Source organism: Panthera pardus, unplaced genomic scaffold, assembly GCF_024362965.1.
Source record: "Panthera pardus isolate Hobbes unplaced genomic scaffold, ASM2436296v1 HiC_scaffold_11, whole genome shotgun sequence".
Taxonomy (NCBI): Eukaryota; Metazoa; Chordata; class Mammalia; order Carnivora; family Felidae; genus Panthera; species Panthera pardus.
In genome coordinates this window covers 4,703,213-4,718,622 of record NW_026526666.1, presented here as the reverse complement: position 1 = coordinate 4,718,622, position 15,410 = coordinate 4,703,213, and the positions used below count along the sequence as shown (strand labels likewise).

The 15,410-nt window shown below is 42.3% G+C and overlaps 1 protein-coding gene across 2 annotated transcripts in view; it reads right to left on the bottom strand.

The window, feature by feature from the left end:
• The window catches only part of NOTCH2 (notch receptor 2), a 163,875-nt gene that overhangs the window by 49,215 nt on the left and 99,250 nt on the right, over positions 1-15,410 (bottom strand). For both annotated transcript variants that reach the window (XM_053890598.1, XM_019458028.2), the window contains exons 6-12: positions 10,306-10,539; positions 8,804-8,959; positions 8,149-8,337; positions 6,877-6,990; positions 5,982-6,095; positions 3,819-4,052; positions 789-899 (exon numbers count right to left, since the gene is read on the bottom strand). In XM_053890598.1, the coding sequence (XP_053746573.1) occupies positions 789-899; positions 3,819-4,052; positions 5,982-6,095; positions 6,877-6,990; positions 8,149-8,337; positions 8,804-8,959; positions 10,306-10,539 (1,152 nt within the window). The remainder of the gene's footprint in view (positions 1-788; positions 900-3,818; positions 4,053-5,981; positions 6,096-6,876; positions 6,991-8,148; positions 8,338-8,803; positions 8,960-10,305; positions 10,540-15,410) is intronic.

Genomic DNA, 15,410 nt, shown 5'->3' with positions numbered 1-15,410 from the left:
AAGGGTAAAAGATAAAGGCAATCTTACAACAAAAAAGAGAGAAAGAGATTTGTGTTTGTGTGTGTGCACACAAGCGTGCATGTGTAAATGTTCTGGCTACTTTTAATAATTACATTGGTCCTCCCAAGTTCTGGCCTCATCCAACAATCTCCCATAAGAGGAAGTACTCAGAAAAAAGCATTTAGTGTTTTCATAGAATTTTATCTTGGCTATACTTTTGTGGAAGGCATTCACTAAGTGTAGCAAATTAAAGGTGGCAGTAAAAGCTATATAACTCAAGCACAGTGACAGAAACTCATGGTCTGACTAGAAATGCTTTTCAGGTAGCTATAACATGTGGTCTAAAGGGGCACCTGGTGGCTCAGTCGGTTAAGCATCCAACTTTGGCTCAGGTCATGATCTCACGGCTTGTGAGTTTAAGCCCCGCGTTGGGCTCTGTGCTGACAGCTCAGAGCCTGGAGCCTGCTTCAGATTCTGTCTCCCTCTCTCTCTCTGCCTCTCCCCAACTTGTGCTCTGTCTCCCTCTCTCTCTCAAAAATAAATAAAATGTAAAAAAAAAAAAAAACCAAAAACATGTGGTCTAAAAACCCTAACTGAGGAAAAGTTTCATGTTATGATTTATGGAAGGCCTATTAGTAGAAAACTAGGCCAGAGAAGTACAGAAACACATTTCTAACCTTCAAAGAGACAAAGAAATAGGAAACATTTGAAAAGTGATTTTCCTTCATATGCCCCTTTCCCAAAGTGATGGGGCTGAAGAAGGGACCTCCCAACAAAAAAGGTGTTACCTGTGAATCCCGGTGAGCAGACACAACTATAACGATTAATGCCATCCATACAGACTCCGTGGACACAAGGGTTACTTGCACAGTCATCAAAATTGATTTCACAATTAACACCTGCAAAGATAAAAGTAGAAAAGAAACCATGCAGTATTACCACAAAAATAGCATGTGATGCTAGGTGTTAAGAAATCTAAAGAGTATACAGCCAACCCTAGATAGAGCTATATTAATAAAGGTGTAATTGTAGATATGGGTAACTAAACAGCAAGGATATAGCAGTCATAATTTTTACCATCATCTTATAAAAATACTCATGATACTTTGTTATGTACTTAACATGAATTTAGTGATGTCTTATTTCCCATTCATAGAAAAACGCTTTGGTAGTTTAAAAATTCTAAAACTAAAGCCCAGTAAAACTAGGCTTTAAACTAACAAAATTTCCATTGAAAGTTGTAAAAATTTTGATTCACTCATATTTTGTATTAATATTTATTAATAATAATTACGTTAAAATTTATTGAGCCATTATTATGTGCAAGTACTCTGCCTCCCACTTCACATAAGTTTTCTTTAGTTTTCTCACTCAACTGGTACATCAAGTTGTAATACACCCACCGTATCGTGGACTTGCACAACTACGGCAGTACAGCCAGGATGTGAACCAGGCACTTTGGATTCTGTCCCCTTCACCACACCATACTGGTCACTCTGTGATGAACGAGGCCATGCTGCCTCACTAGCCACAAATGAGGCGAGAGTTTCCATACTCCTGGATACTTTTAGGAGATGTGTCTAGCCTTGACTGATAACCCCCATTCACCTACAATCAACCATGGCAGGCCGCAGGAGGCTATATTTTATTTGAGTAGGACCAGACACCATGCCCAAGATGAGCCAATGTAATTTTCTCATTGGGACACTGGAATATGAACTGTGGGACTATATGAACTGTGGTCTATAAATTGCTCTGTTTCCTGATAATCTCTGCAAAGCTTTACCAATCAATTCTCACTTGGAATCTGTAAGATACTTCTGTGTGCTTTCACTAGATCTTTTGTCTATTCTGTAGTTATCGTTTGCTTGTTTGCTAAGGAATCCTTAAACTAGTCAGGTTGGTTTCTGTGACTTAAAACCTTAAGAAACTTACTTAAAACAGTTTCCCATCATAAGACCATGGGTGAAAGAAGCCTCAGAAGTGATTCTGGGTTATTTATCTCACTTTAAGTACCCAGTAAGTGAGAAACCACAATTCTAACTAGCACATGGTAAAGTACCCCTTCTGTTTATACTCATCCAAAATCCAACCTACCAACTTAGGACCAAGTTATGAATGGGTTATGGATTCTCACTCTAGAACTCAAAACTCTATTCAGAATGATTAATTAAAAGAGACCCGTCCATCTAGGCCCGCAGTACATGTCAGGTCTTTCTCCACCCATTATAGACCAAGATTTTTTTATAACGCCTACATCTCTTTGCTTTAATTCTCCCAACAGCCACAGGAAGAGATTTGGCAGTTTTCTGAGAGGTTTTGGGGCCTTCACTCTATGCTGCCTGCACACCACTCATATTTACTTCTTGCATTTCTCAGTGACAGCTACTTACACCTTGCCTTCTCTGTCCTCCCCAGGGAATACACCTGATACATCCTGGCATAATGATATAATCCCAGAGAAAACAAAGTGCTTGCCAACCCACCACTCACCCAGGTTTCTAGTATGTTTGTTATAATGGGAATGATAGCAAAGCCTAAAACAGCCCCACCATTCTAAAGGCGTTCATTCAATTGCTTGTAAATCTCTCAAATTTCTTTTCGTACTGCAATTTCTCATGTCTGGGGACCAGCCCGGAAGCAAATTGCTTTTGGAAGGCTTCACAAAGATCTATTCAGCCCTTTTAGTGAGTTATCTAAACGTGGGGAGGGGGAAGGCACTTTCAACTGTGAAGGCATGGGATGTTTTTCGTATGCTTGAGCAACTCAAAAAGGACTTTGTTTTCAAACTTGGCATGTATGAGGTCCTGGACGAAGACCAGGGCCTTTGACAAGTTTGAAGAAATGGATTTGGAAATAACAAAATAAAATGAGGGCAGTTAACCACCTCCCCCACCTTTGCCCCCTATGTAGGCCATTTTCCTTAAATCAAGAATGAGTTCTCAATAAATCACTCTCTTGTATTGGCAGGTTCCCTTCTAACAAAGGCACACACTAGTTAATCTTCCACTAATACATTTTCTTTGATCTGAGACATAGTACTTCTCTGTCCATTAACCACAGTTGTGACCATAATTATTCCTCAAATAAGTAAAACAGACTCCAGTGAGACCTGCGAAATGCTGCCGCCTGAGAAAATAACTCAACATTCCCCCAGCAAGGAGCAGCATGCCCTCCCAACTAACGAGCAGTCACTCAACCAGAGTCGGGGAAACAGCACTGAACTCGGGGGTGGGAAACGGTGGCTGTGCATTCTAATTTACAATGACTGGACCGTGCTGTGAAGTCTCTGCTCTCCCTGAGAATTCCCCCAAATGCCCAAGGTCCACCCGAAACACGGCAGAAGAAAAGTGTCACGTTAAAGATACTGGACTCTGAAACAGAGAAAAACACAACTGGAAGGACAGGAGGGAGCAAGAAGGAAAAGGGCCAGCTTCATTACTCTGAGTGGGGTGGAAGTTCAAGGGAAAAGGACAATCAAATCAAGACACAAAGGCAAGAGGGTTTCCAATTTTAAATAATAATTTCTATTTTTTGAGGTGGGGTGTCTTCTTCTAATAAAACACACACACACACACACACACACACACACACACACACACACACACAGAGTCATCAGTTTTGCAAAACTATTGTCTCTAATTTCTCCACTGACTAGAGACTGAGATGTTTCTGGCTGAAGCTTTGGCTGTGCTTTTCAGAATCAGGACTGTTTTTTAGGTATTGAAGCATATGCCAAGAAAGTCTGAGATATCTGTGCAAATTGTTTTTGAGAAAGAGTAAAAACTCCAGAGGAGACATAAAGAGAGCAGGCTTACCTGACGTGCCCGGCTGGCAGTTGCACTGGTAGCCATTTACAAGGTCAATGCAGCGACCATCATTCAGGCAAGGGCTGCTGTAACATTCATCTATCTGGTCACTGCAGATGGCACCCATGTACCCCGGGTTGCAGATGCAGGTGTAGGAATCAATCCCATCCTGACACTGGCCATGGTGGCAAGGATCAGGGTCACAGTTGTCGATGTTCTCCTCGCACAACACACCAGTGAATCCTTGAAAGGAATTTTACCAAGAAGGCTTAAAAACCAAGGCAGACTCCACACCTGAATATAAGTGCAGCCACATCCACTATAGACCTCATGTCCTAACATTTCTACCGCAGCCAACGAGCAGCTGAAACAAACCATTTATAAGGCAATCCTAGAGAGTTGTGTTTAAAACAAAGTTTTTCAAATAAAATTTGTAGAATTCAAATACCTTTCTCAAAATGATCAGTGGGTTTCACTGCAGAGATACTTTAACTGCATCATCATTTCATACTGGGCTTCAGTGGGGACTAGCTCTCAATATTTTTCCATTATATTTTTACCTCTCTATCCCTTTCTTCCAAAACCCAACATACAGATACTGTATTAATGGTTACGTGTATCTTATCTTCCCAATTCTGACCTTAGTATACAGAGAACTTTTCTTTATCCCTCTTAAACGCTCCCAGAGTACTGTGCTTACATATATACTAAGTTTTTAGTAAGTACCTGTTAATTAAAATGAATGAAAGTTTATGAGCATTAAAAGAAAAAGGGAAAATAAGACTTCATTCAACTTTAAATCCCTTTTAAAGGATTTTAAAGAAAGGCGAGGGGTGGGGTGGGATCTCTTCCTTTCAAACATGAGTTCAAGATTTTTATTTATTTTTTTTTTTTTTTAATTTTTTTTTCAACGTTTTTTATTTATTTTTGGGACAGAGAGAGACAGAGCATGAACAGGGGAGGGGCAGAGAGAGAGGGAGACACAGAATCGGAAACAGGCTCCAGGCTCCGAGCCATCAGCCCAGAGCCTGACGCGGGGCTCAAACTCACGGACCGCGAGATCGTGACCTGGCTGAAGTCGGACGCTTAACCGACTGCGCCACCCAGGCGCCCCGAGTTCAAGATTTTTAAACTCTCTCCAGAGGTTATTGTCCATGAGGATAATCTGGCCAGAGGAGGACAAAATCTGGAACTCCTCCAACCAAAAACAACAGTTTGCAAAAAGAGAAAGAAGTGAACTGGTTCATCTGACGGGACCTAATCTAAAGAGGCCCAGTAAATGGTAATGTTCCAGTACTACTGAAACACTAATTCTCTGTGTTTATTTTTGTGACTTAGTTTGCTTTTCTGTCATCAGAAAGAAATCATGCACATGATGTTTAAAATCCTTTAAGAATCAATCTTCCAAAATAAGAAACAGGTCTGGAATTATATTCATAACTTCTTTTTCCCTTATGCGGTCATATAAAAAATAAATTGAGAAATCATCTTTTCTAATAATTTCTAGTCCTTCTCTATAATACTGGTCTGTGTAAAAGCAAATGTGTAATAAGGGACGTTTGACTTAATCAAATCCACTCCCAAATGAGAAATGTGGCCACAGATCAGAAATGCAGAATATGTGTAAACAGATTCTTTTTCACTGTAGTAGCAGAAGTCAGGAAAGAGGACCTAAACTTTCCCAGAGTTCTCTCTCCCATTCAGATAACACACCTGACTCTCGGGCTGGGCAGTCTTTTACTCGGAAAACCTCTGCACTTGCACACAATGGCCCTTAGACTTCTGGGCCTTTGTTCAATCACTTGCCTCAAAAAACACAGAGACAGGTCTCCTGCTGAGAAGCCCTAGTGAAAAATAGCTTTCAGCTGGAATTCTTCCCTTTCCCAAAGGAGTAAGTCAAGCCAGCTGGAAACTCACCGCTGCCAAAATCTATCCCAGAAAGACCTGGACACCAAATGGAAATGTCCAAGCTAGGCCACTATTGTGGTGGAGAAGGAGGCAGGTGTTGTAGGAGAAAACCGTGAGAGAAGCAAAAACTATGCTGGAAGCAGCTCTCTTTAAACACAGAGCAGCTCATTAGTGGACTGGCCTGGTAGGGCAGCGAGTAGAGGACAGCCTCCTATTTTGTTCGGACAGACATATCAGGTGAACAGAAAGTGAGAACAATCTTACCTGTGGCACACTGGCATTCATAGCCATTTGGGTGATCAATACACTTTGCCCCATTCAGACACGGAGTACTGGAACAGTCATCAATATCAATCTGGCAAACTGGCCCAGTGAAACCTTAAAAGGGCAGAGTGATGACACGAGTCAAAGGATTCCCCTATGTCTATCCATCTAAGGTCTACAAAGGGCTTAAACCAGTGGCTCAGCAAACATAAAATTATTCTCCCCAGCAGGTAACTGGGATAACCGGGTGAAGCTCAGGGCATCAGAGACAACTGTGTGTGTCTCAACCTCTGTTTATTCCCAGTACAGATTTCACTTGCAGCTGAAGTAGGGACAGAATGGTTATACATGGAGCCCTCAAACAAGTGAGGGTAGCTTCAGAGGACCGGGACCTTCTCTCTGGAGAAATAACAAGGAGAGGCTATTGTCTGTGGCAGAAAATTTGGCATGTCTTCAACAGTAGCTTTGGGGGGCAAAAGGAGACACAGAGCATTCTTTGGAAAAAACTGACTTGTGTTGTCTGTTTCTGGACCTAGGGTGAAATATCTAACAATAAAAGTCTCACAGAGGGGCTTGAAGAATATGACCCATGGCGGGGGAAAATCCCTGAATAGCCTACAACTAAGGCTTCTGTGAGGTATGAACTTTCTGAAATATATACACAGACAGAGAGGTCATGGGCCATTCAGAATAGACTTGGACTTCTGGCCACAAAGGATTTGGATGATACACTAGCTGAAACAAACTCCCCGTTTCTGTACACACTCCGATTCCGAAGTGCTCACTTTAATGACTTCCTCATGTACAGCCCACACACATTCTCTCCTCCTCCCTTCCCTGTGGTCAGTCAGCTTTGTGCTTTCAAAGAAAACAGGGGCAGGTGGTGGGCACTTACCAGGCGGACACAGACACTGGAAGCGATTGACTTTATCTACACACTGACCATTGTTCACACAAGGGTTGCTCTGACATTCGTTTATCTCCAATTCACAATGCACACCTTTGAAACCTGAACAAATTAGACCACACAAGTGGCTTAGAAAGAAAGGCATATTCTAGCCAAGAAAGCACAAATTTGCAGATGACTACATCCTCTATGAGCATGAACATTTCTGCAGAAGGCAAAGCGGAGTCTCCCCTGATGGGAAATAGTCACTGCAAGTATCAGTGAGATAGGAGCATACGGTGAGAAACGCGCATCACTGTGAAGAGGGAGAAAAGGTTACCTCCAAAGACACTGGTAAAATATAGCATGCCAGCAAAGACACTCCCACATTCTCTGACCAGGCCCTGCTTCACTTTCAGAGCAGTGCCAGGCCCATAGGGTCCCCAGTCAATGTTCACACAGACCCGCTGACCTGGCGATCCTGTTGCTCTCAGGGTACAAGTCAAGGTCAGGAGGGCCTTCCAGTGCTAGACTGGCTAGCAGGTTTAATCAAGTAAAGCAGCCACTATCATATGTCATTTTTTCATTTTTTAAATTATTATTATTTTTTTTTTAGAGAGAGAGAACACAAGTGGGGGAGAGGGGCAGAGGGGCAGGGGAAGACAGAATCTTAAGCAGGCTCCATGCTCAGCGTGGAGCCCGACAAGGGGCTTGATCCCACAATACTGGGATCAGTACTCAACTGACTGAGCCACCCAGGCGCCCCTCAAACGTCATTTTAAACTGGACTTACCTGTGCTCTCTGAGAATTCAAGAAATGGTTTCTGTAGAAGCACTCCAGAGTACAACTAACAATATGCACATTACTACGGATAAATAGCAAGTTCCTAAACAATTACGGGTAAAATAATTTTTATAAATGGAATAGTATGGTATTTATAATGTATCAAGAGATTAGGAAACCTTGCTATTTATAGGACTGTTATGGTAAATCCTTTGTTAAACCAAAGAATACTTGCATAAAAACAATCACTTCTGAATTTTTCTCTTACATGTAACTGATGTTGATATATGGACTTGTTTAATTTAGTGTCCATCACTCTAAGAATTCTAGCACTGCCTTACTCCTTAAGGGTCCCCTTGGCTAGGAACCCTGTCATTATTGGGAATTCAATGCTGACAGAGCTCATGGGATTGCCACCCTGTACTGAGTGCTCCGCCTAAGAGAACTGCAGGGCACTGTCTCTTGTCTAGATCCCACATACTGACGGGCCCATGTACCTGGCATGCACAGACACGTGAAGCCTCCAATCTTATCCAGACAGGTCGCATCGTTCTGGCAGGGGTCGGAATGGCACTCATTGATATCCAACTCGCAACGAGGCCCTGTATAGCCCCTCAGACATTCACAGTGGAAGGCACCATCTGTATTCACACATTTTCCTGCATGCTCACAAGGATTGCTATTGGCTAGAAAACACAAGCACCAATTACTGGAATCAAAGTACTTTGACAGAATTTCCACAAATATGGATTGCAGAAGTGGATCTGACTCTGCATAATGATAGCATTAGGGCTAGGCCTTTAATAATCCGGTTCTCAATTTACTATTTTCTTCCTTAAAATACAAAGAAGAAAGGAAGAAGCCAAGGCAAGGCAAGACTAAAGCAATTTCAACTCTTGTGCATCTCTGTTCTTTTGCCCGAACTGTCACTTGGGTAGGGCTTCCTGTTAGGAATCAGGTACAGACTTTCCATTTACTCAGTTCTTAGAAGAGAATATATGTTTACATTGGGGGGTTATAAACAGTAAGCATGTAACAGGAGAGATCGGAGGTTTGGGTATAACATGCTCCTAGAGTAAAATGTGCTTCTGTCTGAATGCTCACTGAGCTCGACAGACACCATGAGGCATAGGGAAGGTTCCGTGTACTTACCCATGGCACATTCATCCACATCTTCTGTGCAGTCAGCGCCTTTGTAGCCTTGGGGGCAGGTGCAAATATACTGCCCGTTCAGGGGGTTGGTATCACACAGTGCCCCCTTATGGCAAGGATTGCTGATGCATGCATCATCCAAATGACACAAGAGACCTGTCACACAGGGTGGGGCAAGGAGAACAAAGAAAAAATGTCCCTTACTTGAGGAAGAGTTTTCTCTTTCATGGAGTTGGGAAAATCTTATGCTCACCTCACCAAAGTCCAACATGGAGATTTAGAGGCAACTTCCCCTTTGCCTAATCCTACCTTAGGGACATGCTGCAGCCAGCAGCAAGCAAGGAGCTTCTGTGGACAACCTTCGTGCTCTGACCCTAAGCCCCCAGGTAGACCTCTCCTCAAGGGTACAGGCATCCTAGGCCATAAAGTGAGATGGTCAGAGGATGGTGACATGAAAATGGAGAGAGCCTTCTGAGAGGGCTGCCAGATTAGCAAATAAAAATAGAGGATGTCCAGTTCAACTTGAATTTCAAATAAACAACAAATAATTTTTTACTACATATTCCAAATACTGCATGTCTCTTATATTTTATTATATTTTATTTAGCGACTACTTTCCTAAAATTATGCTTGCTACCTGACGATCATGGGGCCACCAGGATTTGACTAGCCTCAGAAGACAAAACAAAAACAAAAACAAAAAACAGCTGAACATCATAAGCCTATACTAGAGTAGCTTTTTAATAGTGTCAACATTCCTGGCTCAAGTGCCCCCAGGACTCTAAAGGTATTACTAGGTCCCATGTTCCATGTAATTCACATGGGAACTGGATTTTCCAGTCTGCAATTAGCTTAAGAACAGGTAACTAATGCTTCGTCTACAAAGCTAGAGGTGGGGCCTTTCCAAAAGCCGAAATGAGAACATTTCAAAAGTGCTGGGTACAAAATTCTCAGTTAAGCTATCTTCTTCTGTCACATTCCTCCCTTCACTGCTATCTACCCCTAGGACTGGGAGCTGTTACCTTCAGAGACTAGAGCAACTAACTTTGCAGTTAGTAAAATTCTTCCCTTAGAGGAATATTTCCATAGACACTGAGAGTTGGAATGCATTCAAATGTTTCTCTCCTCCCAACTCCTTCTGAGTAAAAGAGTTCTTCTCAAAATGAAGTTCCTAAATCCATTTATTGGTAATTTGGTCTTCATTTCTGAGAAATTAACCTTAATTCCTGAGGTGCTTTTCAGCCTCAAATCTTAAGGAGGTCAACAGAAGTTCCCAAGGCAATAGTTACTAACTTTCATTTTAGGGGGATGAAAAACTGAGGTATGCAGATTTAAGATGAGAGCCAAAAGCCCTAAAGAAGACTACTTTCATAGCACTTGAGCTAGCAATTACACTTCCAGAATTGACACTTGACTAACATGTTCCTACAGATGCTCATTAAAAGATCCTGAATGCTCCCCGGCCCCTTCCGTGAACTCCAGTTCTGTCCTGCTGGCCTCACCTGCCTTTCCTTCAGGGCACATGCAAGAGAAGGAGGCCACGCGGTCAATGCACGTGGAGCCGGGAGTGCAGGAGGCGAAGGCGCAGTCATCGATGTTCTCACTGCAGTCGTCTCCACTCCAGCCATTGACACACACGCAGCCATAGCCCCCGTTGCGGTTGGTGCAGGTGCCTCCGTTCTGACAAGCGTTAGGTTGCAGCAGACACTCGTCTACATCCTCTGTGCAGAACTGTCCTTTGGGGGAAGAAAGTGCCTTTGATTAGGGCTCTGAAGTCCCAAAGAATTAGTACCACACCAGCTCCCGCACATGCCTCATCCTCATGTGACCTGCCTGAAATTCAGGCAAGTGGAACTCACAGCGGACCAGGTCTTCATGGGAATTTTAGGGCTACCATAAACAATCCACATGATATCTATTCCAGACAAATAAAGAGGAATGGAAACTGCCATTCCTAGAAATTCTGACGTGAGAATTTAGCCAACCTGTTAAAGAAAAAATTAGTCTTGCAGCATCCTTAACTCAGTTAAATCCCTGGGGCAATGAATATGTAAGTGAGAAGTGGGAAGAAGAATATAGGAGAGGAGTGAAAAACAGGAGTGAATGATTAGAAGGAATCTAAATGTCAAAATGTCAAGGCAGTTGTTCTATATCCTGACTGTATCAACGTCAACATCCTGGTTATGATACTGTACAACAGATTTGCATGATGATGTTATCATTGGGGGAGCCTTGGTAAACAATATAGGGTATCTCTCTGTATTAATTCTCATACTGCATGTGAAACTATGATAATCTCAAAACAAAAAGTTTAATTAAGAAATAAAAGAAAGGATGAGAGAAGGTAGGCAGCAGAGATGAAGGACATGAAAAGCTTTGGTAAACTGTAGAGGTGAAAGGCAACACCAAGATGACGGACGAAATTGGAGCAAACTGTGCACAGCCTGTGGCACCCAACCTTCAAGGATGTGGATTTGTGGAATAAGATGCAGAAAAGTGACCCAGTGATATAGAAGACGGAAAAAGGATTGGTTTGATCTGTCTGAAAAAGACCAAACTGAAGGACAATATGCGAGACCACTTATGGATATAAGGCAGGTCACTATAACAGCAAAGGATGGGGCCTATGACAAAAGCTCTCGGGCTCTGTGATAAGGAACAAAAGCATGTCTTCAGCTTACAAGCAAGGAATCTGTGATTAACAAGCAATTTAGTGCCAGACCACATGGATTATGAAACAAATTAATGAATATCAGTTTAGACAGCTATCAAAGGGAACTCATCTTCAGATCATCTGAATTCTCCAAAACACAACACAAGTGGCTGAAACTCAAAAAAAAAAAAAAAAAAAAAAAAAAAAAAAAAAAAACCCTCAAGGTGTCCTTTAATTCTATCTTTGTTAAAGAATTCGATGAATAATTTAAAAAGGCATGCTGGTGAAGAGGCCTCTCAATAAAAAAGCACATGATGTTTATACTCAGAAAATGCCAAGGCTATCCCTAGTCCCTAGAATTCCTAACAATAACTCAAGTGGCTCTTTTCAGAAAGCCTTCAATGTGCCCAGCTGTGTAGCCATCACTGCTAACAGAAGTTAGTTGTATCTGATCTAACCTAACTGACTGTCTATTCTTTACCCTAATCTAACCTGTACACCCATTATTACAGAACTACCATCTGAGGCACCAGGGTGGCTCAGTCGGTTAAGCGACTGACTTCAGCTCGGGTCGTGATCTCATGGTTCGTGGGCCTGAGCCCTGTGTCGGGCTCTGTGCTAACAGCTCAGACCTAGAGCCTGCTTCGGATTCTGTGTCTCCCTCTCTCTCTGCCCCTCCCCTACTCCTACTGTCTCTCTCTCAAAAAAAAAAAAAAAAAAAAAAAAAAAAAAGAACTAGCATTACTCTATTGCACTTACTTGATTCTACATCCATCTCCCATCACTTGGCTGTAAACAACCTCAGTTCGGAATATTTTTTTGTATCCCTAGCTAAAATCTCACTGACCAGGATGGCAGGATGGGTGTGTGGGCATCTCTGGAACTCTGTGCTCATCACCCCCATTCTGTGTGCTTCTCCTCACCCCACTTCATCCATATAATTCTTGAAGGAGTCACCATATCTTTACACGATCATGACCTCCTAATCTAGCTGACTGACCCAGGATGGGCATCTGACACAAGCTGTTATCACTATGTCCCTTTTCTAAATTTTTGGACTAGGGACCCTTTGCCACATGGACCAAAAGGATAAAGTGGCTGGTCTACAAAGTGATAGGGGTGAATCAGAAGTGCAAGGAGAAAAACAGAATCATGGTGGCATTCAAGTTGTTGGTTCCAGTTGTTCCTGAAGCCCAAATGCTCATAATGAGAGATGGCCCTTTCAGTAGGTTTCCCTAATTTCAGATGGGGATCTGTCAACTGCACCCCCCAGTATTAACTAATACGAACTGAGTGAGTGAGTGAGTGAGTGAGTCTGCATACACGCACAGGCAATCACTTCCCCCAGGGCACATGATGTCATTTATTGCAGAAAGCGCTGCTCCCTTACTCTACAGGCAGAAATGCTGCATCAGAGTAAAGACAGACATGTAATTAGGATACAGGTGGGATTTAGAAATGAAAACATGACTAAGAAGTAGGTAAAGAGGTACTGTAACCTGGAGATTACTGAGAGTCTTGTCTCTTAAGCTAACTCAAATATCTAGTGTACCCTCAAACCAAACTTATGTGGTGAATCTGAGCAATTTGGATGTTCTTTTTCTTTTTGACTGGCTCTGTGATAGTTCTGAGTATAGGACACTGTGCGTTTAAAAATATCTCGTATGTATTTCTTACGTAACATAATATTCAGACACTTAAATATTATAGTAAGACAGACTAGGTAAATAAAACAATGCTTGGAATGGATATTTGGTACCCCTGGGAAAGGAAACCAAGAGTCATTGTTTCCCTGCTTTGAACCAGGCATTGTGCTGAGCTGTCACAAAATTTATCTCATTTAGAGTCGAGGAAATAGGCTCAGAGAGGTAAAATAACTGGTGTCAGGCAGGGAGAGCAGGGGAAGCAGGATTTAAACCAGAGCTGCCTACCTCTAAAACTCTTTTCTTTTTTTAATGTTTATTATTTATTTCTGAGAGAGAGACAGAGTGCAAGCAGGGGAGGGGCAGAGAGAGAGAGAGGGAGATGCAGAATCCGAAGCAGGCTCCAGGCTCCAAGCTGTCAGCACAGAGCCTGACACGGGGCTTGAACTCAGGAACCATGAGACCATGACCTGAGCCGAAGTCAGATACTTAGCTGACTGAGCCACCCAGGCACCCCTAAAACTTTTAATGAAGATTTGAGGTGTGAGTCTGACCGTATCAAAACTGTCTTTGTGTGCCTCAGTTTCCCAAGTTCATGAAGGCACGAGGAAGTGAAGAGGGTGAAGAAGGATTGGAAGGACTCAAATCATTACTCACATGATCAGATTACTGGAAAAATTCAACACTCAAATTATTATCCAAAAATCAAATGTACTTTTAGGTACAGTTTGCTATTTTTTGAATGGGATTGTTGTTGAAGATTAGAACACCTGAGAACTGTATATCTATCTGTTAGATAATGTTTGTCAGAGTAACCAAATGTAGAGAGCCAAAAGCGCACTGGCTTATAAATTACTTTCTACAAAATGGGTCATTTTTCTCTAAGATTCAGGAACATTTCTCCAGAAAAACATTCCCTCTCAGACTCATTTCTGCCAGAATTTTTTTACTCTTCATTCCAATTCTACAAACCAGAATGAGGAAAATGGTAAGCTGGGAGGCCACTACAAGTGCTTGCTCCAAAATTCCCATTGGAATGCCTGCTAAGATACTGCCCCTCCTTCAGGCCACCACTTCTTGGCACAGGAGGAAATCAATGCAGAAGCCTAAGAATAAGAAACATGAGGGTCAGAAAGGTCATAAACTAGTAAGTGAGAGCACTGCCATTCAAATCCAGATCAGTCTGGCTCCAAATCTACTGCCCTTCTCACTACAGCAGTTTCCAGCCTTGCTTTCAATCAACAAGATCTGCAGGCTAGATCTCTGATCCTAGGATCATAAAGCACACTGAGAAGGCAGGAAGCATGTGATAATTAAAGAACACCCTTGGTACAGATGAGAATAAAGGCGGAAAGTCACTGAATATTGAAATAGGAAGAGTTTACGGTGGTCATCTGGAGGGGTTGGTGCATGGTCTGAGGTCATTTGGCTCTCCCCACTACTCCATGGCAAGAAAGCATTAACCTGAGCTGGAGGCAGAAGGCTCACTGAGGGTGGTAGGACTAGGTCCTGAAGACATCAAAATGACTGAAGGGTATTCTTTGGCTGGGGTTTAAAAAGAGGAAAGGTTGGAGATCATTTAAGGCTTTGAATTCTAGTATGAATTCTGAATATGATACAACAAGCAAGGGGGAGTTATTATAGGCTCACACATGGGGGAAGACATGATCAAAACTGCATTTGAAGATTCGTCTAGAGTATAGGAGGGACTAAAACAAATGGCTCTCTGTTAGTAGGGAGAGAAGGAGACAGAACTAAGTTATGAGCTACCCAGCATACAAACGCATCTGGTGAAAAGGGAGAGCTATGTTGTATCCATGCCCTACCAAGCTACTAAATGTTCCACTCAAACAAGTCTCAGCATGGAGATCATCTGTGTCAACACACACACTTGGCTGGTGACTCCCAAAATATGTTGCACAAAGCTCTGTTAGGCAAGTTTTTGAGGGCATCAATTATCCCTCTTAGTAATTTCCACCTGCCAGATATTGCAAGCTACTGCTATTTAATGTTGAGGCTAAGGAACTGGGCTACTAGGCCCTTCCCATTTCCCATCAGCAAAAGACAAAAGAAGTAACTTGTTATTAGCAACTACCTTCTCTACTGCCACCATGAGTCTCGGCTAACTTGGTATGAAATGTCACAGTACCAAATCCTTGGCTGATACCTTAAACACTCAGGGCCACCCGTAGCTCCTGATAATTTTCTGGCTGATCACTTTTGCCTCTTAAATATATCTCAAATCTACACCTTCCCTTGCTATATTTTACTCCAGACACAATGACTTACTGTTGGCTCAAACATTAAGTTC